The 25385-nt window shown below is 49.2% G+C and overlaps 11 protein-coding genes across 11 annotated transcripts; 6 read left to right on the forward strand and 5 right to left on the reverse strand.

Annotated features, from left to right (window-relative positions):
- The first annotated feature begins 929 nt into the window (after positions 1 to 929).
- Positions 930 to 3119, forward strand: DEU56DRAFT_824254 (uncharacterized protein). Its single transcript, XM_041354240.1, has 5 exons — positions 930 to 1018; positions 1080 to 1123; positions 1313 to 1919; positions 1969 to 2708; positions 2765 to 3119. Exons 3-4 carry the CDS (start codon positions 1321 to 1323, stop codon positions 2648 to 2650), a joined length of 1281 nt encoding a protein of 426 aa, XP_041204719.1. The 5' UTR covers positions 930 to 1018; positions 1080 to 1123; positions 1313 to 1320; the 3' UTR covers positions 2651 to 2708; positions 2765 to 3119.
- On the forward strand, positions 2993 to 5111 carry DEU56DRAFT_564909 (uncharacterized protein). Its single transcript, XM_041346835.1, has 2 exons — positions 2993 to 3571; positions 3627 to 5111. Exons 1-2 carry the CDS (start codon positions 3092 to 3094, stop codon positions 4962 to 4964), a joined length of 1818 nt encoding a protein of 605 aa, XP_041204720.1. The 5' UTR covers positions 2993 to 3091; the 3' UTR covers positions 4965 to 5111.
- A 158-nt stretch (positions 5112 to 5269) lies between these two features.
- Positions 5270 to 5888, forward strand: DEU56DRAFT_916378 (uncharacterized protein; the record flags this gene model as incomplete). Its single annotated transcript, XM_041357850.1, has 2 exons — positions 5270 to 5752; positions 5808 to 5888. 2 exons carry the CDS (start codon positions 5270 to 5272, stop codon positions 5886 to 5888), a joined length of 564 nt encoding a protein of 187 aa, XP_041204721.1.
- DEU56DRAFT_565087 (uncharacterized protein) lies at positions 5459 to 7456 on the forward strand. The gene is made up of 4 exons (XM_041346836.1): positions 5459 to 5752; positions 5808 to 6383; positions 6438 to 7194; positions 7348 to 7456. Exons 2-3 carry the CDS (start codon positions 5925 to 5927, stop codon positions 7131 to 7133), a joined length of 1155 nt encoding a protein of 384 aa, XP_041204722.1. The 5' UTR covers positions 5459 to 5752; positions 5808 to 5924; the 3' UTR covers positions 7134 to 7194; positions 7348 to 7456.
- On the reverse strand, positions 7302 to 9401 carry DEU56DRAFT_824268 (uncharacterized protein). Its single transcript, XM_041354241.1, has 5 exons — positions 9212 to 9401; positions 9123 to 9154; positions 8790 to 9048; positions 8500 to 8731; positions 7302 to 8445 (listed from the first exon to the last, which is right to left on the reverse strand). The coding sequence occupies exons 1-5, from the start codon at positions 9258 to 9260 to the stop codon at positions 7626 to 7628; spliced, it is 1392 nt and encodes a 463-aa protein (XP_041204723.1). The 5' UTR covers positions 9261 to 9401; the 3' UTR covers positions 7302 to 7625.
- On the reverse strand, positions 9387 to 14212 carry DEU56DRAFT_824275 (P-loop containing nucleoside triphosphate hydrolase protein). Its single transcript, XM_041354242.1, has 20 exons — positions 13946 to 14212; positions 13671 to 13862; positions 13522 to 13605; positions 13357 to 13471; positions 12666 to 13290; positions 12546 to 12602; positions 12348 to 12493; positions 12148 to 12246; positions 11693 to 12054; positions 11432 to 11638; positions 11268 to 11376; positions 11114 to 11210; positions 10923 to 11058; positions 10795 to 10877; positions 10637 to 10741; positions 10494 to 10587; positions 10123 to 10434; positions 10000 to 10071; positions 9855 to 9943; positions 9387 to 9798 (listed from the first exon to the last, which is right to left on the reverse strand). The coding sequence occupies exons 1-20, from the start codon at positions 14039 to 14041 to the stop codon at positions 9702 to 9704; spliced, it is 3177 nt and encodes a 1058-aa protein (XP_041204724.1). The 5' UTR covers positions 14042 to 14212; the 3' UTR covers positions 9387 to 9701.
- Positions 14213 to 15008: 796 nt separating this feature from the next.
- DEU56DRAFT_717237 (uncharacterized protein) lies at positions 15009 to 15609 on the reverse strand (the record flags this gene model as incomplete). Its single annotated transcript, XM_041347614.1, has 2 exons — positions 15009 to 15280; positions 15330 to 15609. Coding segments are annotated over 2 exons (552 nt in total), but the record flags the coding sequence as incomplete, so codon positions are not given.
- A 4301-nt stretch (positions 15610 to 19910) lies between these two features.
- Positions 19911 to 21125, reverse strand: DEU56DRAFT_743506 (WD40-repeat-containing domain protein; the record flags this gene model as incomplete). The annotated part of the gene is made up of 5 exons (XM_041349013.1): positions 19911 to 20289; positions 20338 to 20397; positions 20449 to 20708; positions 20754 to 20941; positions 20993 to 21125. 5 exons carry the CDS (start codon positions 21123 to 21125, stop codon positions 19911 to 19913), a joined length of 1020 nt encoding a protein of 339 aa, XP_041204726.1.
- A 318-nt stretch (positions 21126 to 21443) lies between these two features.
- On the forward strand, positions 21444 to 22285 carry DEU56DRAFT_916383 (uncharacterized protein; the record flags this gene model as incomplete). The annotated part of the gene is made up of 3 exons (XM_041357851.1): positions 21444 to 21929; positions 21986 to 22078; positions 22133 to 22285. 3 exons carry the CDS (start codon positions 21444 to 21446, stop codon positions 22283 to 22285), a joined length of 732 nt encoding a protein of 243 aa, XP_041204727.1.
- A 659-nt stretch (positions 22286 to 22944) lies between these two features.
- DEU56DRAFT_712106 (uncharacterized protein) lies at positions 22945 to 23223 on the reverse strand (the record flags this gene model as incomplete). The annotated part of the gene is made up of 1 exon (XM_041347523.1): positions 22945 to 23223. A coding segment is annotated over one exon (279 nt), but the record flags the coding sequence as incomplete, so codon positions are not given.
- Positions 23224 to 23783: 560 nt separating this feature from the next.
- Positions 23784 to 25297, forward strand: DEU56DRAFT_916384 (uncharacterized protein; the record flags this gene model as incomplete). The annotated part of the gene is made up of 7 exons (XM_041357852.1): positions 23784 to 24101; positions 24151 to 24258; positions 24307 to 24435; positions 24485 to 24589; positions 24636 to 24692; positions 24744 to 25040; positions 25088 to 25297. The coding sequence occupies 7 exons, from the start codon at positions 23784 to 23786 to the stop codon at positions 25295 to 25297; spliced, it is 1224 nt and encodes a 407-aa protein (XP_041204729.1).
- Between the last annotated feature and the right edge of the window lie 88 nt (positions 25298 to 25385).

A 25385-nucleotide genomic window follows, 5' to 3' on the forward strand; every position in this document is an offset into this window, starting at 1 on the left:
TTGAATTGAATGTTTCGGAATCTTGTGGCGTATCGTTGGTCAGGTATAGCATTGGCCAGCATATGACGCAGTAGAAAACATTCACTTATGATCTTCAAGGGGTCACAATGGCAATAGGTCAGGATTCGATTGGTCGTGCGTTGGTGGTACTGGGACATGGCAGGCGAAATCAAAAACAGCGAAACCAGGTGAGCAAAATCGTCTCGAAAGAATCATATCTAGTAGAAACATGTAAGCGCAGAAACGGTGTATTCGAGCTAATTGTCATCATAACCGCACGAGATAAATTGACCAAGTTGAGATTGTGGTGAGTATTTATCGTGACGGCGACTCCCCGTGTGTAGTTGGAGCAGAAGTAAGCGCTCGGTCCCCCATGCATGCGATAGAGGCTTTGTTGCTGAATAAAGTCACTCTCGGTTCCTCGCCGTCTGCGTTCCAGCGACTCGATGAGGCCATTTGGACCACGTTCGAAATCTTCTGCGTCAATTGAAATATTCCACTTTCTACGCACGATAGGAGTAGCTACTGGGTATCGAAAAAGCGCTCTGGATGGTACGGCGAGTGCGATGAACGGGATTGACTGTACTGAGTTGAGAAGGGCTTGGGAGTCGGGAGTCAGGACGGACACGGGTGAGACTTGTGCATCAACGGTCGACCGCAATATTTCTAACCATCTTGAAGCTATCTCTGTGGCGGACTAGCGTGGGTATGCCTCATAACAGGACCTTCCTGACTCCAGATATGCCGCGGCGTTGTGAACACTGGGGTCCCTTGACAGTCCTATATAGAGTGGTACAATCAGTGGACCGAAACAAAACAAGTATCCGTATTAGGTTTCCTTGTCACCGATTGTCTAGGAATGGTATTTTATTCACACGATTTGCCAATCAATGGCCCACACAGCACTGCACATCATCGGTCCAAGTAATGGCGAAGGTTCCTTGCAAATATTACCGCTCCCATCAGCTGCTTATAGGCATCAGCTTCCAACCCACATAGGACGGAATAATCGGACACGGTGTGCAGATTCCGGAACACTGGTACTGATAAGAGATACTATGGCTAAATTCTAATTACAGGAGGCCGACTTGTATCGACCTCATTTCCCAAGGGCAAGGCTCATGTGTACGCCTTAAACTCTCAGGGCAAGGACGCCATATATAAACCCTAAAGTTAATTATCTTTTAGACGTTGTCCTTCAGACAGCTGTTGCTCGCTTAGTAGTTGACCTTGCTGGTACGTCCACCTTGCGTCCACTCTATTGTCAGTCTTACGTGACAAAAATTCTACAGCACAAAACTTCACCGGCAAGACCACCACATGACTTCAACAACCTCCAATGCTTCCACCGCGCGCAATGTACCACCCTTTCCTCCCGAACTTTGGCTCAAGATATTTAGCCTTGCCACCGATGTCCCTGGTCTGCTGAGTTGTGATGGCCCAACTCCATCTGATCTACCGCTTTCCCTCGTCAAAGAGCACGAGCACGGACTGTTGAAAGAATCTCTTATCACAAAGAGGAATATTGTCCTTGTCTCCAGGACATGGCACGCTCTCGCCACCGAGTTCCTTTATCGGAGTGTCCTGGTCACTCACCCAGCTACTCTGTCTTCTTTGCTTGCCACCCTCAACAGCAGACCCTCTGGAGCAGCCCTCTCCGCTCATGTAGGGTGGTGGACGAGACGACTTGATGTCTTGATGCAAGATGACCGTTGTGAGGCCACTGATTACGCCCTCCTGGCCAACATCATTCGACGGTTCCCAAACTTGTCGATCGTTAATTTATCCATGCCCATGCTTCCCTATAATGATTGCTGGCTTCGACAGCTACCCCAATCAGTCGTGATGGCGCTAGCTGAATCTTGCGGTCCATCATTGCGCGTATTTGATTGTTCTGAGTCCATTTTGCGCCCCTGCAGGTATTGGCCCAGCCTCTTGCGCATACGGCACTCGCTGATTCTTTTTCAGAGAGGATCTGATGACGCTGATAGCTGCAGCACCAAATTTGAGCGTGCTCCGCTGCCCGATTTGCTCGCCCAGTGCAGGGGACAAGTCTCCATCTGCCAGACTCGATGTGCCCGTCATGACCAAGTTGCAGTCGGTGTCACTCATGTCAGTCTTTTTGCGGGATTACCTGCCAGACGATAGAAACGCCAACCACTTCCCAGCTCTCCGAAAACTCACCTACGACTGCATCCCTCCTCCATTCCTTGACCATACTTGGAAACATTTTGTGAAGCTGAGCTGCGCGAATGTTACTACCGTGCACCTCGACTATTCCCTTCAAGCCGACTCTCTTCAAAAGGAGCTAGATCTCCTCGGCGAATGTTGTTCGTCTTTGAATGACCTCGTGATTTACATCCGTTCATGGACGGAGATCAAACCGAATCTCACCCTCCCTCCTTCCGTTTCATATCTGGGACTACATTCCAAGTTACGCGAGGCACCCGCGTTCCATTTCAAGCAACTATTTGCCGCCCTTCGTACCATATCGGGCTCGAAGCTCAATACTGTTCGATTGTTGCACGCGGACACGGTGGAAGATTTACGGGAGAACCACCGGTCTCTGTTGGAGAGTGAACTCGCTGATAGCGCTTCTTCTATCACCTTCCGCATCGAGGACCACGAGGGTCATCTCCTGTTGGCTTGATACATGGGATCATGGGTACAGCGACACTCATGCGGTTTATATATTGGTGTATTCTCAGGTGAGAATCTCTTCATTCACGCCACATATTGGCTCATTCATGTTCCTAATCTCCAGGGATCTATTTAAACGTATCATGCATTCGGGATCTGTATTCAATACATGTACACTACTGCAAACATCGCCCTTGCATTGCTCCCGGCATCCGCTAGGATCGCCATGATCAGTTATGCATCTGATGGATCCTCAAGACCTCATAGCCTGACTCATCTAAAGGCGTCCTTTCGGTTGCTAACAATAGACGTTGTCTAAGCGCTAGTCAGGTTATTTTACCGTTCAAAGGGTGCTTACTAAGGAACGAGTGCTGCGTCTTCGCTCCCATGATCGTTATCGATTGAACCGATCCTCACTATATCGCCCATAGTGTCCACTACACGCATATAAATGGCTGATGTGTCGGATAAGGTCGGATCTGTGGCTGACCAGATCGTCGATCCTAGCGGATCTGAAGAACCCCCCCCAGACGAGCTGAATGCAGTTGCCAGAGAGAACGCGTTGAAGGTTGAACGTAATCGCAGGCGTGCTGAGAGACGTGCTGATGTCGCGGACTTAGCGGCCGTGTCCGACGACGAGCCGTTGATTGAGGTGACCTCTCGAACTACTTCTCCCGCTCCTGCTCCCCCAGAGACTCCATCTTCCGTTGATCCATCCTCATCTTTGGCCACGCACCCTGCCTTGCAAAACATTGACATCATACGCACAATTTGCTTATACGTTCACGACGGGTCGCTTCCTGCCCTTGCATCTACATGCCGCATCTTTGAGCACCCGGCGCTTGATGTCCTCTGGAGGAATCTGCAGTCCGTGCAGCCTCTTGTCAAATGTCTACCAAGCGACCTGTTTTCCATTGAAAAAGGACATATAGTAGGTGTCCCAGTTTCATATACTCATTCGCGTCTGACTGAGTTCACGTGCGCAGGTATTACTAAAACCGCTCGACACCAAGATGTGGGATATTCTTCACAAATACACATCCCGCGTGCATTCCATCACGCAATCAGGCCGCTTGGCAGTCATCGAGCCCCTCGGTTCGGTAATGCTGTCTTGTCCTTCCGCACCTGCATCCTTGTTTCCGAACCTTCGCAGATTAATATGGCATGATGCTGATGGAACACATTGCGCTGCAGAGTTCTTGCGCATGGCTTTAGTACCCACGTTGGAGTACTTGAAGATACAGATTTCTTCAGCTTCCTCCATCTTTCTGTCAGTTCTTTCGTCTCTTGGGACCTTTTGTCCTAACCTCCAGACAATGATCGTGAACCTGAGTCCATCTGCAATCAATCGTGACGACTTGCTTCAGAAAGCCTCACCCTTCATTTCCCAATCCATTTCCCAGCTCCAGCGTCTCCAGCGATTGTTTGTATGGGACTTAGGAAACCAAGGCATGAAGCACGTTATGCAGCTGCAAGCTCTACAGAGACTGTGGTTGGACTTGAGCGTACCATCAACTTGGGGCAAACGGTCACATTTGCGGTTCCCCGGCTTTCAAAATTTGGATCGTTTGGACCTTTTCATCGACAATCTCGAGCACGCCACGGACTTCTTGAGTTCGCTTCAGGTCATTAGATGCAAAAAAATTACGATCCACTTCGAACTCACCACTGTCAATTCCTCCGCAAGTAAATCTACGACGCCATCCCCGTTCTTCAGTATTCTCGGGAAGATATGCGACCATGACAATCTTGAGTCCTTCGCGATTCCTGAAACTCCGGAAAACATCCACACGAAACCGAGCGTCTTCGCGCCATTGCATAAATGCCGCAATTTGACTCGGCTGCTCATTGAGCACAGCTGGAAAATTTCTATGACCGATCAGGAGCTCTGCCAGCTGGTGAGAGGCTGGCCTAAGCTCCAAGTGCTCAGCTTCAGCAAGTTTGTCACCATCGATGATACCACAATACCTACATTCCACGGGCTGATCAGCCTACTTCAGCTCTGCCCTGCTCTGACTTCTCTCACTCTTGTCGTGGACGCCACCACGCTGGACGGTATAGATTTCAGATCGCCCGGTGGTGGAGCTTGCAGTAGGGATCTCAAAGAGCTCGTCCTCAGCAATTCACCCATTAAATCCCCGCTAAACGTAGCTCTAATCTTTAGCGGCCTCTTCCCCAACCTACAAGAGGTTGATCTTGATTGTTGGGATTCAGCCCCAGCGACTTTGCCGCGCCAGAGCCAGGCAGTGAAGAAACAATGGGAGGAAGTGAACCTCACCCTTTTCAGCTTCAGCGTCGTAAAGGAGCGACGTGTGGAAGTATAATGATGTCGTCCGACTTTTGGACTGGTACGTTTGAATAATTACCTACTCATTTTCAAGCTTTTCTATGCCTGAATTTCATAGCCTGATTCATCAACTACATCTAAAGGGTCTTTTCAGTCACTAACAATAGACGTTGTCTAAGCGCCAACCACATCTAGTCAAGGAATGCTTACTAATGAATAAGTGCTGCGTCTCGCCCTCATGTTCGTTATCGATTGAACGTGCTGCATCTCGCCCTCATGCTCGTTATCGATTGAACCGATCCTCACTATAATTGCGCATACAGTGCCCACTACACGCATATAATGGCTGATATGTCGGATGATGGCAGATCTGTTGCTGACACGATCGACAATCTTAGCGGATCTGAGGAAATCTCCTCAGACGAGTTGAACCCAATCGCCAGAGAGAATGCGTTGAGGGCTGAACGTAATCGCAGGCGTGCTGAGAGACGTACTGATGCCGCAGACTTAGTGGCCGTATCTGACGACGAGCCATTAATGATTGAGGTGCCCTCTCGATCTACTTCTTCCACCCCTTCTCCCCCAGAAACACCGTCTTCTGTTGATCCATCCCCATCTTTGGCCACGCACCCTGCCTTGCAAAACATTGATATCATATGCATAATTTGCTCATATGTACACGATGGATCGCTTCCTGCCCTTGCATCCACATGCCGTATCTTTGAGCGTCCAGCGCTTGATGTCCTTTGGAGGAATCTCGAGTCCGTGGAGCCTCTTATCAAATGTCTACCAAGTGACCTGTTTGGTATCGAGCAAGGACATATGGTAAGTGTCCCGATTTCATATGATCATCCCCGTCTGACTGAGTTCACATGCGCAGGTATTGCTGAAACCTCTCGACGCCAAAATGTGGGGTATTCTTTGCAAATACACATCCCGCGTGCATTCCATCGCACAATAATGCCCCTTGGGGGCTATTGAGCCCCTCGGTTCGCTAATGCTGTCTTGTCCTTCGACACCTGCGTCCATATTTCCGAACCTTCGCAAATTGAGATGGCGTGCTGATGGAACACAATGCGCTGCACAGTTCTTGCGTGTGGCTCTTGTTCCCACGTTGCTGGATTTGGACATAAATATTTCTTCACCTTCCTCCATATGCTTTCTCTCGGTTCTTTCGTCTCTTGGGACCTTGTGTCCTCACCTCCTGATAATACATATGCGGTCTCCATCTGCAACCAACGACTTACTTCATAAAATTTCACCCTTCATTGTACAATCCATTTCCCAGCTCCACCATCTCAAGACATTGCTTGTATGGGACCTAGGAAATCAAGGCAACGAGCAACTTATGCAGCTGCGAGCTCTGCGGAAACTGGGGTTGTACTTGAAATCATCATCAGCTTGGGAACGACGGTCACATTTGCGATTCCCCGGCTTTCACGATTTGTATTCTTTGGTCCTCTTCATCGACAATCTCGAGCACGCCTCGGACTTATTGAGTTCTCTTCAGGTTATCAGAAGCAAACGCATTGAGATTCGCTTCCTCACTAATCATGCCTCCACAAGTCCATCCACAATGCTATCCCACTTCTTCACTATCCTTGGGGAGACATGCGACCACGACAATCTTGAATCCTTCGCTGTTCCTAACTCGCCTGGGAAAATCCACACAAAACCGGATGTCTTCACGCCAATGCATTCATGCTACAATTTAACTCAGCTACTCATCAATAGCAGCTGGAACATTTCTATGGCTGACGAGGAGCTCTGCCAGCTGGTGAGAAGCTGGCCTAAGCTCCAAGTGCTCGAGATCAGCCGCTTTGTCACCATCGATGACACCACGATACCTACATTCCACGGGCTGATCGGCTTACTTCAGCTCTGCCCTGCTCTGACTTCTCTCACTCTTGTCGTGGACACCACCACGCTGGACAGTATAGATCTCAGTTCGCCCGGTGGTGGAGCTTGCAGTAGGAATCTCAAAGAGCTCGTCCTCAGCAATTCGCCCATCGACTCACCGCTGCACGTAGCTCTAATCCTCAGCGGCCTCTTCCCATACCTAAAGCAGGTTGATCTTGATTGTTGGGATTCGGCCCCAGCGACTTTGCCGCGCCAGAGCCAGACAGTGAAGAAACAATGGGAGGAAGTGAACCTTGCCCTTTTCAGCTTCAGCGTTGTAAAGGAGCGACGTGTGGAAGTATCATGATGTCGTCCGACTTACGCTTGAGTAATCACCTACTCACTTTCAAGCCTTTCTATGCTACAATGTACGCAGCATCTACAACACAAACTTATGCCGTAGTGTGCTTGGATATTGAATGCGCTGGCAAGACCAGTTGATTGTTGCTCCCGCATGTTTTGCGATCTCTTTCCCTCGAATGCATCGATATGCAAGCATCACAATAACACATTACTTGCAGGATGTTAGCTTACATATGCAACTTGCTAAAATACAATCGTGCAGATGTCCGAACTTCTATATATGAAGCTCCAAGTGCTCGTATGTAACACAGAAATGACGCCGCACCAGGTCACCAGGACTGCCGGAAACATATTCGTGGATGGGGGGAGTTATATGATGGGAATGCTAGTATGGTGTATGTTGGGTATCACAGCGTGGATATGACCAATGTTCTAGATGAAATGGCGTAAAATATGCGTGCAGATTCGTGGCGGGGTCTTTGATGATGCATGAAGGCTAGATCTTGAGTTCGCGGAACCCGCGCACGTCAAGCCGCCCGGTGCCGTTCTTCTGCCATTCCTCATCGTCCGCCGCTTTAGAAGCTTGCTTGAATTTCCCGCCAGGAATGACGATCTTTCCCGCACTTGTATACGCAGGACGTAGCTTTGGAAGCCCGAGAGCCTTGCGCTGGCGTCGAGTAAGGGGTTTCTGGGATTCGGGAGGCGGTGTATTACATGCGGGAGGGGTACTAGGAAGTGGAGATGAAGCGGCAGATGATGAAGGGCTGGATTCTGCGGAGGAGGCGGGAGTGGAGAGGTCAGGAGTCGAATCATCCACATCATCATCTGCCCTGACTTGACTCGGGGGTGCGTGAGAGGGCGATCGACGTGAGCTTCGCGTTCGTTTGGAGATCGCATCAGATGTTGATGATCCAGATGATTCATCAAAGGATCGCTTAGGTGACCGTTGAGCTCTAACGGTCGATGTAAAAGACTGGTGGGGACCAGTCGGCTGACCAGGAACAGGAAGTAGCGAGTCTGCATCAATGCTCAAGGAATTAGCGGAAGATAGTGGTGAGGGTGAGCGGGATATGGGGAGTGGAATATGTGCAGGCGTTGGTGGTGCATTTTCACGATTCGATCTAATCCTGTCGATTGGACTATTCTTCAGCATAATCTTAGAACCTGATTTGGCTTTGGTACGGGATACAGGTTTCTTCTTGGCAGGCGAAGGGGTAGGCGGGACTGCGTCAGCAGGTAGCTCGCAAACCTCGGGAAGGCCAGCGTGCGGCCCCCTCAAGTTTCGTATTGAAGAAAAATGTTCCCAATCATGATATCTAGAACGACAGGTCAGCGCGCCAACGATAGGTATGCTAGGGGAAATGACTGACGCGACATATATCGTCCCCTCTGACTCCTGTGAATCGTTCATCATCTCGTCGCGCTGCTGTTGCCTCTTTTTCCTACGCGTATCTCGCTCGTTATCTTGAGATGATGACTGTTCATCGCTCTCGGCACCCGCTTTCCACTCAATGACATATACCAATCCAGGCTGGATGACCTTGACATTCCTTCGCGCAAAGTGCGCAAATGCAGAAAGTTCAAGGTGCCCGCCATAAGTGCCTATAGCGCGTCACAACGCTGCACAGGAAAAAAATCGGGAGGGCAAGCCCTGGCACACCTTGTTCTCGCATGCACCGTAAATGGGCGCTTAGTCCACGCTCATCCTCACAAAAGGGTTGATAGCGATGCGCATGGCTCTCGATCCAGTCGCATATATCTTTGCGCAGCTGGAGGTGCTGCGACGGCGAGCCGTAGAATTGATCGCAGAGAGCCCGAAATAGGCAATTGCCATCGCCCACAGTTTGAGCAGCGTAGAGACCCTGCAAGCGAAGTTGCTCCGTAAGAAGCTGGGTATTCTGTTCTGGATCTGTTATAGGCTGTATAGAATATAAGAATCAAATGACGAGACAAAACGTGAGTAGGGTGCATGGTTGACATGCGTGACACTCACTCTGCCCTTGGATCTGGTTGTGCGGGACCGCACTGGAGTTGGCAACATCAACAAATCATGATCAGCTGTTGTTATCAAGATCGACGTACTCGGCAATGGTGCTTTAGCACGTCTCTGAGGTTTCTTCGATGGGGCCATTCTACTTGTAAAAAAATTCAATGAGTTCTGTATGTGGGATCGTGTTGGTTGTGAATAAAGCAGTTTCGGGGTCCCGAGACCCGGGAACCATCTATGGGCTGTGCCAGCACAGCATACTAGTACACGGGTTGTTGCAGCAGGGGCCCGCGGCTTTCTTATCTAGCGAGCACTGCATATTTAAATTGTTGGGACCAGGGTGCTATCCACGTTTGGAATATCTCAGCAGGAACAAAGTACTGTTTCTACAAGGTCTGAGAGACTAAGCAGTCGGAGTTGTGTCTATGTTTCCCAAGGCAAATATACTTGAAATTTGGCTGAGAGATAATCTCCCCCATAGAGCTGCACTGCAAGTGGAAGGCATAAGCCCGCATGTTTAGATCCTATCTCGATACTAGGTTACTGCATGGCAGAAGACTCTGGATGCTGACCTGAGTCCGCTCCTCATCCCAGTGACGCTCGGCTCCCAACCCCACTATCACCACCCGGCGCCGGGAATGTCTTCTCGCCACCACCTCGATCCGACACGAACTCTCGATATCTGGTTTGCCCATGATGAACAACTATCAGCACCTCATAGAATAGAATTACACTCACATCCTCCCCAGCCTTACCTGTTCCTCGCGCGAAACAGATGGCCGTGTAGTTTTGAGCACTTTCAATAGATTTTCTTGGGTAATCTCGTGCTGCAGAAAACACCAGTTATTAATGGAACCTACACGAAAAGAGCAAGAAGACAAACCTGCTTGGGCGTCACAACGGCACTGCTATCTGCCAACATTCCCCCGGATTTCGAAGCCCTGATGTGTTGCAGCTAGAGACATCTCAACCAAAAACACTTGTCGACACGATCACAGTTCCTTACCCGCTGCTGCATCTTCGTCTCGTCTGCCTTGGATGTCGTTTTCGCCGCATCCTTCCCAGCGCCCAGCACCACATATTTTACTGGGACCTCGTCACTCAATCCCACGCCCACCCTCCTCCGGCCCACCTCGACATCACCTCCACCATCACCATCCAGCTTCTCAGCGTCAATAGCAGCATGCACCACCTCCAGATGTGCATTGTACACAAGCGCCTGCAGGTCAGCACCCGAGAAGCCCTCAGTGATATGTGCAAGCTCATCAAAGTCGACGGAGGATGCAAGTGTTAGCTTCCGGGATACCGCAACTAAAATCTAAACAAGTGCATAAGACAAGTTAAGGCCACATTATATGAAGCACGGAGGGCACTAACGTCTTTTCGGCCCTCGATACCAGGCAGATCGCATAGCAAAGATTTGTCCAGCCGTCCGGGACGAAGCAGTGCGGAGTCAATGAGGTCTGGCCGACTTGCGAAAGTTCAACAACCAGGCGATGCGATCAAGGGATATAACCCACCTCGTGGCAGCGAGGACATAGACTCCCTCGAGCCCCTCAGCGCCATCCATCTGGGTTAGCATCTGATTTACCACGCGATCTGTCACGCCCGTGCTGTCATGTCCTCTGCAAACAAACATTCAGCTCCACCACATAAAACACAAAGATAATGAACGAACCTTTTAGGTGCAATCGAATCAAACTCGTCGAAAAAGAGCACGCAGGGTTTGGCAGCCGACGCACGATCGAAGATGTCTCTCACCTATACAGAGTCAGAATTTCCCTGAAAAACATCATGTATACGCACTGATTTTTCACTCTGTCCGATATATTTATTCAATAGCTCGGGGCCCTTGATACTGATGAAATTGAGCCCGCACTCTTTCGCGACAGCTGACGCAAGTAGCGTTTTGCCACAACCAGGATAGCCGTACAGGAGCAGCCTACACGACTTTCATAAATCACAACCTCAACACAAGGCCATAATTGAAGACGCACCCAGATCGCAATCTCAACGGGGACTGTTTAAATAATTGAGCATACTTCGTTGGCCACTCAAGGGTCTCCCTCAGCACGAGTTTAGTATCCTTCAAGCCTGCCCGCCACCAGATCAATGAACCAACGATAGATCTCCTCGAAGAGAAGCACCTACCGCCAATGTCAGCCCATTCTACGTCCGACTTTTGCAAGGGTACATCCCTCAGTGAGAGGGGCACAAAGCCCTCATGTGCCTCTACAAAATCTTTCGCCGAAAGTGTCACCTTCCCAAACTCTTGTCAGCAGTGAAAAAATTACGCATCAGACGATGATACTCACCTTCTCAACATTCACGCCTACTTCCGAAACCGCCCGCCCAACAGCGACCTGTATCGTGCGCTTGACAAGGTCTCGCAGGTCTACCGGGGAGTAACCCTCTGTCCCTACAGCGAGCCGAGTGTACTCCGGTGGGTCCGATTCGTCGACAACAAAGGACAGTGGCTTCTTAGCCATAGAAAGGCGGCGTGACACAAGACTGGCGAGAATCTGTTTCAAGTCGTTTCAGTTCACAAAGTACCAACAAACCTAGAATAACCCTACCTCCTTCCGCGCCTCCCTTCCCGGCGGAGGAATGGATGCGACATCCTTGAACACATGCAGCGTATGCAGAAGCGAATGTACGCTAGTCTGGCTCTCTGCTGTGGCGAGGAGTACGATACCACGGAAGTTGGAAGGTGCGAGGCGTTCATTGGAACTGAAATGCATGAGAAAGAGCTCTGTTATGTGCCGTTGGCGGAAGGAGTCCGCATGTTCGACCTCCGCAGCGCAAACTTTGTCGAGGTTATCGAAAACGAGTACGGAGGGGCTGTGCCATCGTGCTAGAACAAAGAAGTGACGAAAAAGTGCACCAAGGGTTTGAGCGGGCTTGGATGCGAGCTGGGAGAAGTCGATGTAATGTACGGCTGATTGATGCCGTCAAATATGGACAATTTCAAGTGGCAATGAAATAAATGGTTAGGCCGGGAAAGCATTAGAGCATAGAATATTCCACTCACAAGCATACACGCGCTCGTCTGCTTCGAGTCTGCGAGCTATCTCCTTTGCAACTGATGTCTTGCCCATTCCCTGACGGCCTGTGATCAAGATGCCAGGAACTGCGATATACGTGGATACGCAAGAAAGGCATCGAGGAGGCAGAACAACAAGGTTCGAAAGGGCATCAGAATTCGTCAAAACCAAAATTCGATGCACATACCTCCCCGAACGACATCCTTGCGTGCATGTACGGCGTAGTTGGCAACACAAGTCTTTGTCGTGGCTTCGAGGATGTCAGAGACACCCGATAGGGGGATCGATGATTCCGAGGGTATCGCTGGTGAGGATGACGGTGTGGACGTAAGACTAACGAGATCTAATCAGCGTATGCTGCAGCCAAGGGAGTGTACGGGCTTACTCGTCGAGGGTCCCATTTATTGCGGACCCTTCCTCATGGGCGCCCATCAGCGATATCCTACAAAGTCACAATACATTAGCAATTGTGGTAGAACTACACACAGGAAAAGAAGAAGCGTACCGAACGAGATCCCAATCCCCTACCCCACACTTCACTTCCCCAACAAACATCACATGCGTCTCCAAAACACGATCAGAGATTCCCAGCCACACCTCCCATACATCCTTTCCGTTCCCTTCATCATCTTTTGCTCCTACCTCTTTTTTTGATCCCGGGTGCAGTATCTTTGCATTGCCATTCTCCTGCTCTGTTTCAGCACTTGACTTCATGGTGGCGTTATCACCGGTACCGGATTTTATGATATCCGTAGGATCCTTGGGTGGTTCCAATCGACGCGCACGTGCACACCACCAACCTGAGCGTGGAGGGTTGGGATTCGGGTCGAATGGGATGTACGGAGTGCCCGTAAGCAGCGATAGAGTGTAAGGATGAATGTATGCGCGTGTTTTGCCATCGCGTGGAATAATGAATTCGGGGAAATTGACGAGGCGGGCAGGGAGTGCTCGGAGAATTTCCGACGGATATGAGGGTTTGTCCTGCGTCAGAGGAACGGTTCCATGCTCTAATAAGCTTGTTGAAGATGAGGTTTTGGTTTCGGCTTTCGGCTTCCTATGCGATTTGGGGGCAATGCTAACCTCGGTATCGGTTGTGAGCAGCGCTGCAGTTGCAGAAGTGTCGAGCGAGACTTGTTATTGAGGCAAATATTAATACAGTTTACCAATGTGAATGAGACAGTATGAGAGGAACGCACCAATTCTTAGTCGTACTCTCGTCCGCCCGAGTACCCAAACATTGATCTCCTGTCCGACGTTCGCGACTCGCACTTGGGAGAGGAGAGTGCCTTCAACGTGTGCTGCATGAAGTTCCTGGGACAGGCGGAGTTAAGCCAGCCAGGCAGTCAGAGGACAAGACCTACTACTACGTCCCAGTCATCTGCGCTGAGAGGTTCAGTGCTCACTGTCTTCGCATAAGGGAGGTCATATAATAAACCCAGTTCCACCTGCCGATTCAAGTACGCCATCAGCCAGAGGAGTCAACAGCTGTACGCAGGAACAAGAAGCGCACCACATCTCCTTCTTTGAAGCCTAAGCCTGATGCGTACTGTGGATCTATCTCCAGCGTCTCTATTCCACGTTCGCCTGCAGTAGAGTTGAATGAGGCAAGGGAGGATGCAGAGGCCATGCCGGTCCAGCCAACGTAGGCCTCTCTTCCCTCGCCATTGGTGGACTTGAGGTGGACAGCAAGGGTTTGCGGACGCTGCAATCGCAGTTAGAATAATTTGCAATCAAAATCAGAGTCAAGAGTATGCGACGAAGAAGCTGTGCGAGGTTCGAACATACAATCTGTCTCTCGAGAAGGGGGCCGTATATTGATATTGGGAGATTGACCAGCGATGATTTCAGCGACACGAAGTGCACTCTTGCGCGCCGAGGCATTTTGTGGACGACCAACTGAGTATTAAGACACGACGTGTTAACTATGCATGAGCATTGACAAGCATACCGTGTATAACAGACCCAAAGTTGAAAGTAGTACTACTCTACTAGGACAGATCAGCCGGCGGCCCGGCACCTTTACCGTAAAAGTTGGAACGACTTGCACATCGGGGATTCGAATATTTAAGACTGGTTTGAATGTCGTGCGAAATGTCAAGATAATACTTAATATTTAGGTTGTCGTCTTAGCGGATGTAAAATTTCAAATGTTAAAGAGGTCTTGCACGACAAGAGAAATATAAAGTATCAGCGAACACTCTCTTACTGTCTGAATGTCAATGACAATAAGAAATATAAATATATCTTTAATGCTGGCATAAACTTCGAAATGAAACTTCACATTTAAGACTCGAAAAAACTTCAATTTTAGCACGTGACTGAACATCTGCTCATGTATGAAGTTTAGACCGTCGCTTAGACGGGCGTTAAAATTCAAAGTACCCCCTGACAATAAAACGTGAAAATAAATCATCAAGTTTTATCTCCAGATAAAACCGATCGCCCGACGATCGCCCACTCACGGCTGAATCATCGCCCACTTACAACGTCATCGCCCACTTGAGTTTGAGATGTGAAATATATTAGGGGACCAGACGAGCTAGAACTTAGAAAAACGCATTAACACACTCTTATTCAACTGGTACAGACCAACAATAGCATGACGGGGTGGACAGCTTATATATTGTACATGTACACGAATGTAGTAGAGTGAAACCGAAAATCAACCCTGTTTGACAGTAGTCAGACACCGGTGATTTCTCGAGGTGAATGAATGTACTTACAAAATCATTTCAACTTGTATACAGGCTAGTGCTAGTGCCTAGTGCTAATTCTCTGTAAAAGCTGAGCAGGAGATTAGAGACGCACAAGTAACAACCAATTTATTCTTACCACTTGCTTTGGTGGCAAGAAAACTGCAAGACGCCGCGTCGACATTTTTCATCATTTTGTTGGTGCCTGCATTGAATTTGAGTGAGCCTTTCCACTTCGAGCCAGTCATTGGACCGTTCGCATCATCAGTGAATGTATGTCGCTCACGTGAAACACCCCGTCGAATGTTGTCCAGGCGTGACTGGAACCAAAATTCGCATCGACTGGACCAGAACCCCACGTTTAGTCCTGAGGCAGCCCAGGCCTGGGGCCTGGGCCACCAGGAGACGATTTCAACATTCCCGTCGTCTAGATTCAAACATAAGCGCCTCTGTCGATGTAAACAAGAGAAACTTACTGGTATGCAGATAATACGTCCCGCACATGAAATCTACCTCCTCTTCTGACAGCTCATCATCAAAATAAGTCTGGCCATTAATGTCCAGCATGAGGCCAAACGGTACCGCTTCCCGCGAAATGCCATCGAGAACGGAGGGGAGAACATCGAACCCAAGACTATGTAAAGCCAGCCGCCATATGAGGCCACCATGAAGAAGTGCCGCTCTTGCGCGAGGCTGGTTCATGAACTCGTGACGGTGCTGCTCGTACACGATGTAGTCAGCAAAAACAGGCCTAAAACGGGCGAGTCTGCGATCCTCGGGGGGGAAGACGTGTCCGAGCGAGTATGTACGGAGTTCCGTAGGTGGGCGTCGAGCGTCAGGTGGAACTGAGATTGGCTGCAACGTCTTTATAGCGATTCCTTTTTCAAGGAGGTTATACGCGATCTTGGTGATATCCGAGCCCCAGTCACGCCGGAGGCACATCACAGCCGTGATAGCGTCGGGAACCACCAGTTTCCAGGGCACCAGATTTGACGACAGTGACTCGATTATGTAGAGCCGCTGCTTGGGTTGTTGCACATAGGAAACTCGAATGTGTGCATTCGAGACTGACAGGGACGAGTCAGGTCCTAGATCCCAGAGATCGGGCGGGATGTCTGACAACTGAGATTGAGGGAGCGTGACGAGGTAACCTATAAAACATGTGATGACATGCTTCTGTGCGTCTGGAATTGACGTGATATCCGTGGGGTTGTCGCCGACGAGTCTGGTTAAGTGAGTCCACTGTGTCTTGCGAGTCCAATCATCGAATGTAGTCGATCTGCCTCGGGGTGTAGTGGTGGATGCTGCAAGGCGATATCCGAGATGAAAGTGCAAAATGGAGACAAATCGCTCAACACTACGAGTGTACTGCATTGAGGGTGCAACCTCATAATGACCGAAGTAGGCTTCAATGTCTTTCAAGAAACTGGACAAGGGTGGGGCAGGGGCAGGGGGAGCAGGGGTAGGTTCAGAAGGAGCAGACGCAGGCGGGAAATCATCTTCCTCCCAATCGCCATCGGGAACGCTGGTAAGATCCAATGCATCGCACAAATCCCACTCGTTACGGAACGAGTCGTATACCCTGGTAGACTTGCTATACGACATCCAAGTCATTGGTATCTCAGCCTTTGTGAGACGGATGCGTTGACGAAAGCCGCCAAACTCGTCATTAGGTTGCCATTCAAACACCACAACTGTGCTGGATTTGCCAGGAATGCCGTGGTTCATGGCTGCCCGCTCACGGCTCTGACGCGACTGCCGTTGAGCTGGCGTCTCCGTCTCCTCTTTCCTCTTGTTCTCCTGACGGCGCCGCGCAAAGAATGCCTTGAAGTCTTCTCCTCGCTGCTGTCTAGAGTGGGGTTGGGAGACCGGGAACAGAGAGTCCGCATGTGCCTCGGGAACATCAGACACGGGCTGTGCCCCACTGTTCTCACCCCATCCAAGGGCGCTATCGTCCCAGTTAAGGACACTCTGAGTGTTGTCCTCTGGTCGACCCCACGCACTATCGTCCGGTTGACCCCACACACTTTCGTCCAGCTGACCCCAAGTGTCAGGCGTCTCCTTGCGTTGGACTTCCTCGGTCGCACGGGTGATAGCTGCCGGAGACGGGATATAATGATGCAAGGTAAAATCAACGGCAGCAGAAGTATCCCCAGAAACGCGGACCCAAATCGGAAGCGAGAATTTCTCAAACATGGGCAATTGAACTTGCCAAGGACAGTGAATGGAAGAGATCAAGGCTCCCGTACGTGGCACGTTTGTCGTCAGATCTCCAACGAATGAGCGCGACAACTCAAGAACCCATTCAGCGGGTATGGGATGTTGGGGGTTACTCGTTAAGATAGCCGTCCACTGATTGGCACCTTGGTATCGACGCGTCATGATGTACCACGAGCAGGTGGCGGCAATTACTGGAAATCCGTCAGGCAATCATGAACGATGAATAAACTGGTTGACTTACATAGAAATGCATCGCGCGACCTTATTGCAACCTTTTTAGCAAGGTTAGCGTCTGTATGCCACCGTTGGTACCCATAGGAAGTCGGAGGGCGTGGAAGTTTAGTCCCCCATGGAATCAATAATCCAGCACCCAAACGTTCCTGGCACCAGAGCAGTTTCTGCTCTAACTCGACCCATTTTGCCCGAATATCGCGGTGGAGAATGTGCCTTCCCAATGTATCTACCTCTGTAAGGAGGGAAAACCTGGAGTGGTTGAGGCATCCAAAGATTGGCCCATCGAAGCTAGGATTCAAAGGTACCAGGGGAAACCACGGACGAGTTCCGTACGCCCAGCGAGTGGTGAGTGGCGTATTACTATCGTCGGGAGAACTATCGTAGTCTTCGCGAGGATCCCAAGGAGGCTCGTGAGGTATGACGTCGGGAAGGGAGTGTGCAGTGAGAGAGGTATAAACCTGCCCATCACGGACGATGACACGGAGATTGTTACTCATGGATGCGAGGAGACGCAAAGAGTATCACAGTCAAGACTACTACCGCAACAGTACAAACCGTTATGTTAGGTCAAGATCAGAGACGTTGAGTATATCGCAGTCGTTGAGAATATCGCAGTGCAGTCGTTGAGAATATCGCAGTGCAGTCGTTGAGAATATCGCAGTGCAGTCGTTGAGAATATCGCAGTGCAGTCGTTGAGAATATCGCAGTGCAGTCGTTGAGAATATCGCAGACTCAGAGTATCACAGTCAAGACTACTACCACAACAGTACAAACCGTTACGTTAGGTCAGAGACGTTAAGAATATCGCAGTCAAGACTACCGCAACAGTACAAACCGTTACGTTAGATGAGGAAGAAGGTAACGAAATGGGAGAAGGTTTGGTGCGTCTAATATAGACGTAGCGGAGTTTCAACAAACAATTACCATATCAGTGGCAACAATATGGGGTGTGGTCTGTGGCGGTCTGTGGCCTGTGTGGATTGAGACAAGCGGAGGCAAACAAAACAATGCCACTGTGACTTGGGATGAGTGGAGAAAATTAAAAATTAAAATTAACAACAGAATTTTAACTATGTGGCTTGAGATGTGAAGTAAAGAACTTGAGTTAACCTTGGAGTTGGGATGTTGACGATGGTGATGGAGCCAGAGAACGCCGGGCGGCACGACGAGTGAGAATAGGGCTGCCACGGACGTCGAACCAGGAAGCGACGGATGTCGACTTAGAGTTAGGACATTGGCGGTGGGGATGAAAGTAGAGAATACCGGGCACGACCGTACATACAGTCATGCCCTGGAGAAGGTCGTGAAAGGTTGCTGCGACGAGACGATAAAAGAGGAGTTAATGCAGGGCATGACTGTATGTACAGTCATGCCCTGGAAGAAGGTGAGGAAGGGTCGTTTTCGACAAGGAGAATGGGAGCTCGACAGTACAAACCGTCGAACCTAGTAATAGTTATTAATACCAAGTTCCATAAAGATGAGGGACTTAGAACTTTGGCGACGAAAGCGCCCAACAATCACAAACACCCATATTAGGAAATTGTTACATAACATTGACATTGACTGCTTGACAGTTTGAACTTTGTACTCTGCTCATCGTCCCCATCCTTGGAGCATGACAGTATGTACTGTCGTGCTCATCTAGTTCATCCTTTGTACTTTCGAGCTGCTCATCATCCCCATCCTCGAAGCACGACAGTATGTACTGTCGTGCTCATCGAGTTCATCGTTCCTATCTTCGGAGCACGACGGTATGTACTGTCGTGTCTCCTATCCCATTAATCAACCAACAAGTCCAGCCGTCAACACACGTCATCCAACTCGCTTTCGCTTATTGCGACCCCTTGGATCACGTTGGCCCTGTCTTCTACGTCAGGTAACCAAGTCGTTTGTTAAAATCCAACCCCATTGACCAACCATTAAACAATCCAGCCGTTAACATCTGTCATCCCCTCCACCGTACATACAGTGGAGGTGGAATTGACTCAGTCCATCTACCAATGCGGTGGAGGGCATAATGCAAAACCTATGTCTATGTTCAACTAGCGTGCTACATGTACTGGACGAGAGATAGGTCCTTCATCTCTTCATCTCCTTTCGCTGCTTGTGGGTAATCAGTATCGCGCTTGCCCCTATGGTCATCTTTGTCGATCGCTCCGTCCGCTTCTTGAGCTAGCTCCATGATCTTTGCCGCTAATTCCCGGAGCATCATAATGTCATTTTTGACGTATCCTTCGGTCGGCCCTTCCTTATCGTCCTTCTGGATATCTACATACTCGTCAAATATCATGGCAGCTTGGACACGCTGTGAAAAGTCATCGGCCACATTAATCATTGTTGCCGAAGTCATGTACCCATGTACACGGTTCAGTGCGCTATCCTGAAGGTGCGTCAGTTAGATCCCTGCTGACCAACTGGCCCACTTACCAAAAAGCTGTCTCTATAATTTATCAGCAGGAAGACGCTCATAGATAGCAGTGCCAGTAGTCGTGTCAACATAACCAGTATGTGCGACAGGGACCAGTAATCCCCTGAGGGCGCCTTGGATACCTTCGGCACTGCGTAGTCATACGCCCATATCTTGATTGTAGTTTTCCCGCGCCCTAGCACGGGCGAAGTGCTGGCAATTGTGCAGCGGCCATTGAGATCGCGTGCCTAAACCAGGTCAGTGACATTTTTTTCCGACTAGTCTTAATACTTACGGATATTGTTTGCACAAGGCCAGTGTCCGCGTGGTGGAGGGTTTGAAGTGTCTCCCCTGTCTTCCGATCAAATATATATACTAGCCCATGGTCACTTCCTCCCACAACTACCTTGCCGTCTTCCCCGAATGCCACTTGCTTTGGGACCGATACGCTTGGCAAACCAGTTGCAAACGTTCGAACAGGCTCACCATCACCTTCAAGGCGATATAATGTAAACCCGTCTATTGCATTATCAACAACGAACACGCCCCGCTTGGAGTACACCGCAGCATGACCACTATATAATGTCAGTAATGCGCCCAGGTTGAGAGCGGTAGTTTCTCACATCACTGATTTGCAGCTAATTTCTTGCACTATGTCGCCATCTTCATCCTTCAGTTTCATGCTGTTCGGCTCTCAGCATCAGGCAATGAAAGTATGCAGTGGAAGGACTGACAAGTTGCCATCATAGAGCCCGAACACATAGATGCTCCGGTTATCTGCGAACACTACCGACTTGGGCACCGTATTTTCAAGTCGCACTGCGAAGACGGGCTGGAGCTGCGAGCTTGTATTGAGCGTCAGAACCTGAACCATTTTGTCTCTAGTTCCGACTACAATTCGCAGGTTGCCGTCAGAGGAAGTTGAACGCCATGACAAGCATGTGATCTCAAAACCCGATCCCAGTCTCCTGGCACATATTTCCTGGAATTTTTCCTGTTGGTGTCAATGGACGGTCGAACAGCAAACCTAGGCGCTTACATCTGTGAGACTGCGTCGCAAACATACGATATAACCCAGGCCTGTTCCATAGCAGAGGGTTTCTGCCGTGGTTTTCATAGTTGTGGCCCAAATTGCGCAACTGACTGTTCCCCTTGATTCATGATGATTGGACGAAGATGTGAGTTCTTTCCACGATGTGATATCCCAGAGTTTGATTCCCTCGGTTCCTGTTTGTTTGTTTGTTAGCCCTGTCTATGACCGAGTTTCTTCTTTCTTACCACCGCATGCAAGCAGGTGTCCATCATTAGAAATCGCAAGTGCATGGATAGAGCCATTATAGGCAGTTAAACGGGCGAGCAGCTTGTAACGCAGTGGCTGCGCTGACTTGTTGAACAATGCAAGGAAAGACATTATGATATAATCCGCTGTAGTCGCCCGCTCACAACGTATTTATCTGTACTTCTCATTTGTTTTCAAATACTTTTGTATTGTTACCATATTTGTTTGACTCCATGGTAACTTCTAGTCATCGTCGACGCCATTTGTGTGCTATTCTTCTTATTCTTCTCTATGGCCCTATTATTCTTATTATTATTCTTTACAAGCGCTATTCTTGGTTACCATTTTCGAAGCCCCTTATTGTTTTCGCTCAATATGGTAATCTGTTGAATACTTTACTCTCATGAACCGTCCTTAAGTTCCAGGTAGCTACTCTGTTCTTTCTCTATCATGCGCAGTACTACCATTGTTCCACCTTTCTATGACTCGGAGCCTGGTGCTCCACCACCTCTTCCCCCAATGCTCACGGACCAGCTAGAGCTGTTTGGCAACGCCAATCGTCGCCCGACTACACTTATCACCGATGAAATCCTAGTTCCTCAAGCTAGTATCATTTCCACTGCAAGGGCTTCGTCGTCTACACCCGCCCCTGAATTCAAGCTTGCGAAGCAGATGCGCAAGCATTCTGATCACTCTACCTCTCCATACACCAAGAAAGTCACTTCCACGCACTCCCATTCTCGAATGCCTTCACCCTCAGATTCCTCAGGCGCTTCGGATTCTTTCTCAGACAGTGACTCCTCAACTTCGAGCGCGAGTTCATCAGAAGACTCAAAGATTCCTAAACCTGCCGGTGAACCTGGGCGTCCGGGGCGTGGGGGTTACACACTTCGTGAAGCTTTAGATTGGAATCCAAAGGCATACGCAAAATTCAAGGTTTGCAAATTGTCATTGTACCCTTAGTATTGCAAATTAACTCGTGAATTCCTAAGAGGTCTATGCATAGTCTCATCGACAACCACCTTGACACGACAAAATGCGCTTCTGGCCAAAGTCCTGCGCTATTGGAAGTCGTGCGTGGCAAGGTGAACAGTTTCTCTGAGTCTCGATATTGTCAATGAACTAATCATCTCTGACAGGCGCTCGACAACTTCCCAGACCTTGACAATTATAACAACTTGTGGCCAGTCAACGATTTGATCATGACACGCCTGAAATACACGTCTGGACGCGCGAGACGAAAGGTGGGAGAAATGGCTGTAGGCAAGAGCAAGTGCAAGGCCAGGAAGTGATACCCCGACTGCATTAGATGTCTCCGTCATTATTACGTGCTGTATGCATTCTATATCAAGCTGGCGTTCAAAGATTAGTAGCCACGAGTTTTACGCGCATCAGGGAGAGCGAAACTACATCATGCAAGTCGTCTGCGAAGCTACCCAGAACCCGTCAGTATCAGTTTCAAGCCGGTGCTTTCGAATGTTCAGTCAAGACGCGCATCAGGGAGAGCGAAACTACATCATGCAAGTCATCTGCGAAGCTACCCAGAACCCGTCAGTATCAGTTCAAGCCGGTGCTTTCGAATGTTTAGTCAAGATCATTGTGGCACTGTACTACGACAATATGGCTTTCTATATGGAACGGATCTTGTTTGGCATATATCTGCAGTCCAGCTGAGAAACTCGGTATGTAACAATGCTTTAAATTATACTACTACTCCACACCTTGCAGCTAACCGACAATTGGTACGAGTACTCAGGGGTTTCACAAGAGTAAGATCGCGTGGGAGCCTAGCTCTTGGACGACTACTTATGCTTTGCGCAAAGCTGAAAAGATAGTTATGGTAGGCTCAATAGATTATCGAGTTTACTCACTGGTGAATTATAAAGTCAGCAAGCGCATTATCTCTGCCTCGCATGTTCACAACTGAGGGATAGTTGACTCCAACCCTCATAACCACTGCATCGCCTCGGAACTTATGATCACCCGTACTAAGAAGCACGTTGGCTCGGAGACGAAGATGTCGCTTGAAGAAGATGCAGAATCGATGGATGTGTCTCCCTTCGCACACATTCACGAAACAGTTGTGAACATAAGGCTGCACGGTAGCCTCCTCGAGAAGACTTTCAGGAACAGGAAAACGCTGAGCAGTGCGTGAGCGGCCAGAGCAACGCGTCAACATGGTGACCTGACGGGGTCTGGTCCACGATGCTGAATATAGCCTGCACCGCAGGTGAAGCTCCGGGGTCTGATTTGAAGGTAAATAAAGGGTGTGAGGTAGTAAGCGATAACTTACAGCAGACGTTGGAAGGATATATGTGCGAGTGTTTACCATCTGATTATAGTTTGATCAAGGCAATAATCTAAGAGGTGGGCGATGAATGCGGGCGATGAAAGCGGGCGATGGAAGCAGGCTATAGCAGCGATCCGTCTTTTAATAACTTCACGTGCTGAGTCAAAAGACAATAACCATAATCGTTTCGGATGTAGTTGACGAAAAAAATAGCGGGGAGCCAAACCGAAGCATGACAATACTGCAATGATAATCCTGCGGCGCTAGTTGTCAAGGGTGATGGTACGAGGTAATTGTAAGAGCGAATAGAGCAAGATAATTGTAAGTGCGAATAGAGCAAAAGACAACTGAAAGCGATGGAGATGGGCCTGGACCTGTTGGAACTGTTGTTCATTCATACAACCAAGACGTCTAAAAGAATCAAGACAAAAATACATGCACAAAACTTAAAAAGACCCACGAATGATGTTTGCAAACTGACGATGAATTATTCCCCCGCTATGAGCGCCAATAACATTGACGTCGACATGCAGCATCCCGAGTTTCAGCAAGAAGACGTACAAACGTCTCATGACGCGGATTTATTTGGTGGCGATGAAGACGATGAAGACGATGATAAGGGTCCTGGCGACTTCATGGATGTTCTCAGTCAGCCTCCCACCAGTGTACCGCAATTCGACATCAGTCAGCCTCCCACCAGTGTACCGCGACTCGACATCAGTCAGCCTCCCACTAGTGTACCGCAATTCGACATCAGTCAGCCTCCCACCAGTGTACCGCGACTCGAGCGACTCGAAAAGAGGGCCAGAGAGGAAGTGGTATGTAGATAGTACGAATCAGCTTCCATGACTCATGATACCCATCCAGATATCTGGGAAGCGTCGCATTCAGGAAGTCGACTATTCGCAGGTACTTCGCCAGACTGTGTATGAACAACAAGAACGTATTAACAACATTATAGAGGAAACTGAAGTGGTACGCACGAGAAGCTCATTGGGGATACACTGCTGATCATACCGGCAGATACGCCGAGAAGCTCAAGACCACATTGAGGAGCAACGACGTCTTGCAGAAGAAGAGCATGAGCGCCACACGCGCGATTTCAACGAGCGATGGGAAAAGGCTCTGAGAGAGCGAGAGCGGGAAAAGCAAGTAAGTGCAACAGATGCATTCAGTCAGATGCATGCTTACAAGTTAATAGGAAATTCACATATGGCAAGAGCAGCAGCAAGCACTGCTGAGGAAGAACGTTGCTGAAGAACTAGCACGGCACGAAGCAAAAATAAGTGCAAAAAAAGACCAAGAGGTGAGAAAGAACGACTGACCAAGGAATTACTAATGATGGCAAGTAGTTGGCTGAAGAACTGGCACGACACAACGCAGATTTAGATACAAGAAAAAATCAAGAGGTGGGGAAGAACGACTGAGCACGGGAATCGCTAATGATGTCAAGCAGCTAGAAGAACGCGAGAGAGCCATTTTTTGCCGAAATGGAGCGAAGGCTACAACTAGAAATAGAAAAAATGAGGGTAGAAAAAGAGAACGAGCTCGCTAACATGGAGCAGCGCTTTGCAAGACACGGTAGGCAACAGCATGCGGCCACGGAAATCGGCACAGACCCCACCCAAAGGAACGCTCAACAGCCACCCCACACGCCCCAGAAACCACAGCTCAAGACTCCGTGCCTCGAGACGATTAAAAAGATCAGGAAGGCACGTGGAACAACACACAAGATGCGTCTGGTATCTGTAGTAGAGGTAAGTACTAAGCAGTCGGAACTCGTTTTAAACTCACGTCATAGCAGGACGCTGACGAGCCTATGGAAACGCATCGAGAACGATCATCGACAATTGAGCAAGAGCCACAGCGATTTCAGCCTGACGACGTCTACCCTATGTCTGCGATGGAAAATGCGATCTCCAAAGGCATAGAGGCGGCACTCAGACGCATCCTCGTCGATAAGGATATTTTGACATCCAGAAGCATAGTCCTCGAAGGAAAAAAAGCAGGATGATGAAATTAGGATAGAAAGGGCCGCAGATTTGAGCCACGAAAGAGACTTCCTTCTTGTGAGAGTTGAATTTTTGACGTATATGCTGATG

The sequence above is a fragment of the Suillus clintonianus genome, assembly GCF_016758775.1.
Source record: "Suillus clintonianus strain FC179 chromosome Unknown DEU56scaffold_84, whole genome shotgun sequence".
NCBI lineage: Eukaryota > Fungi > Basidiomycota > Agaricomycetes > Boletales > Suillaceae > Suillus > Suillus clintonianus.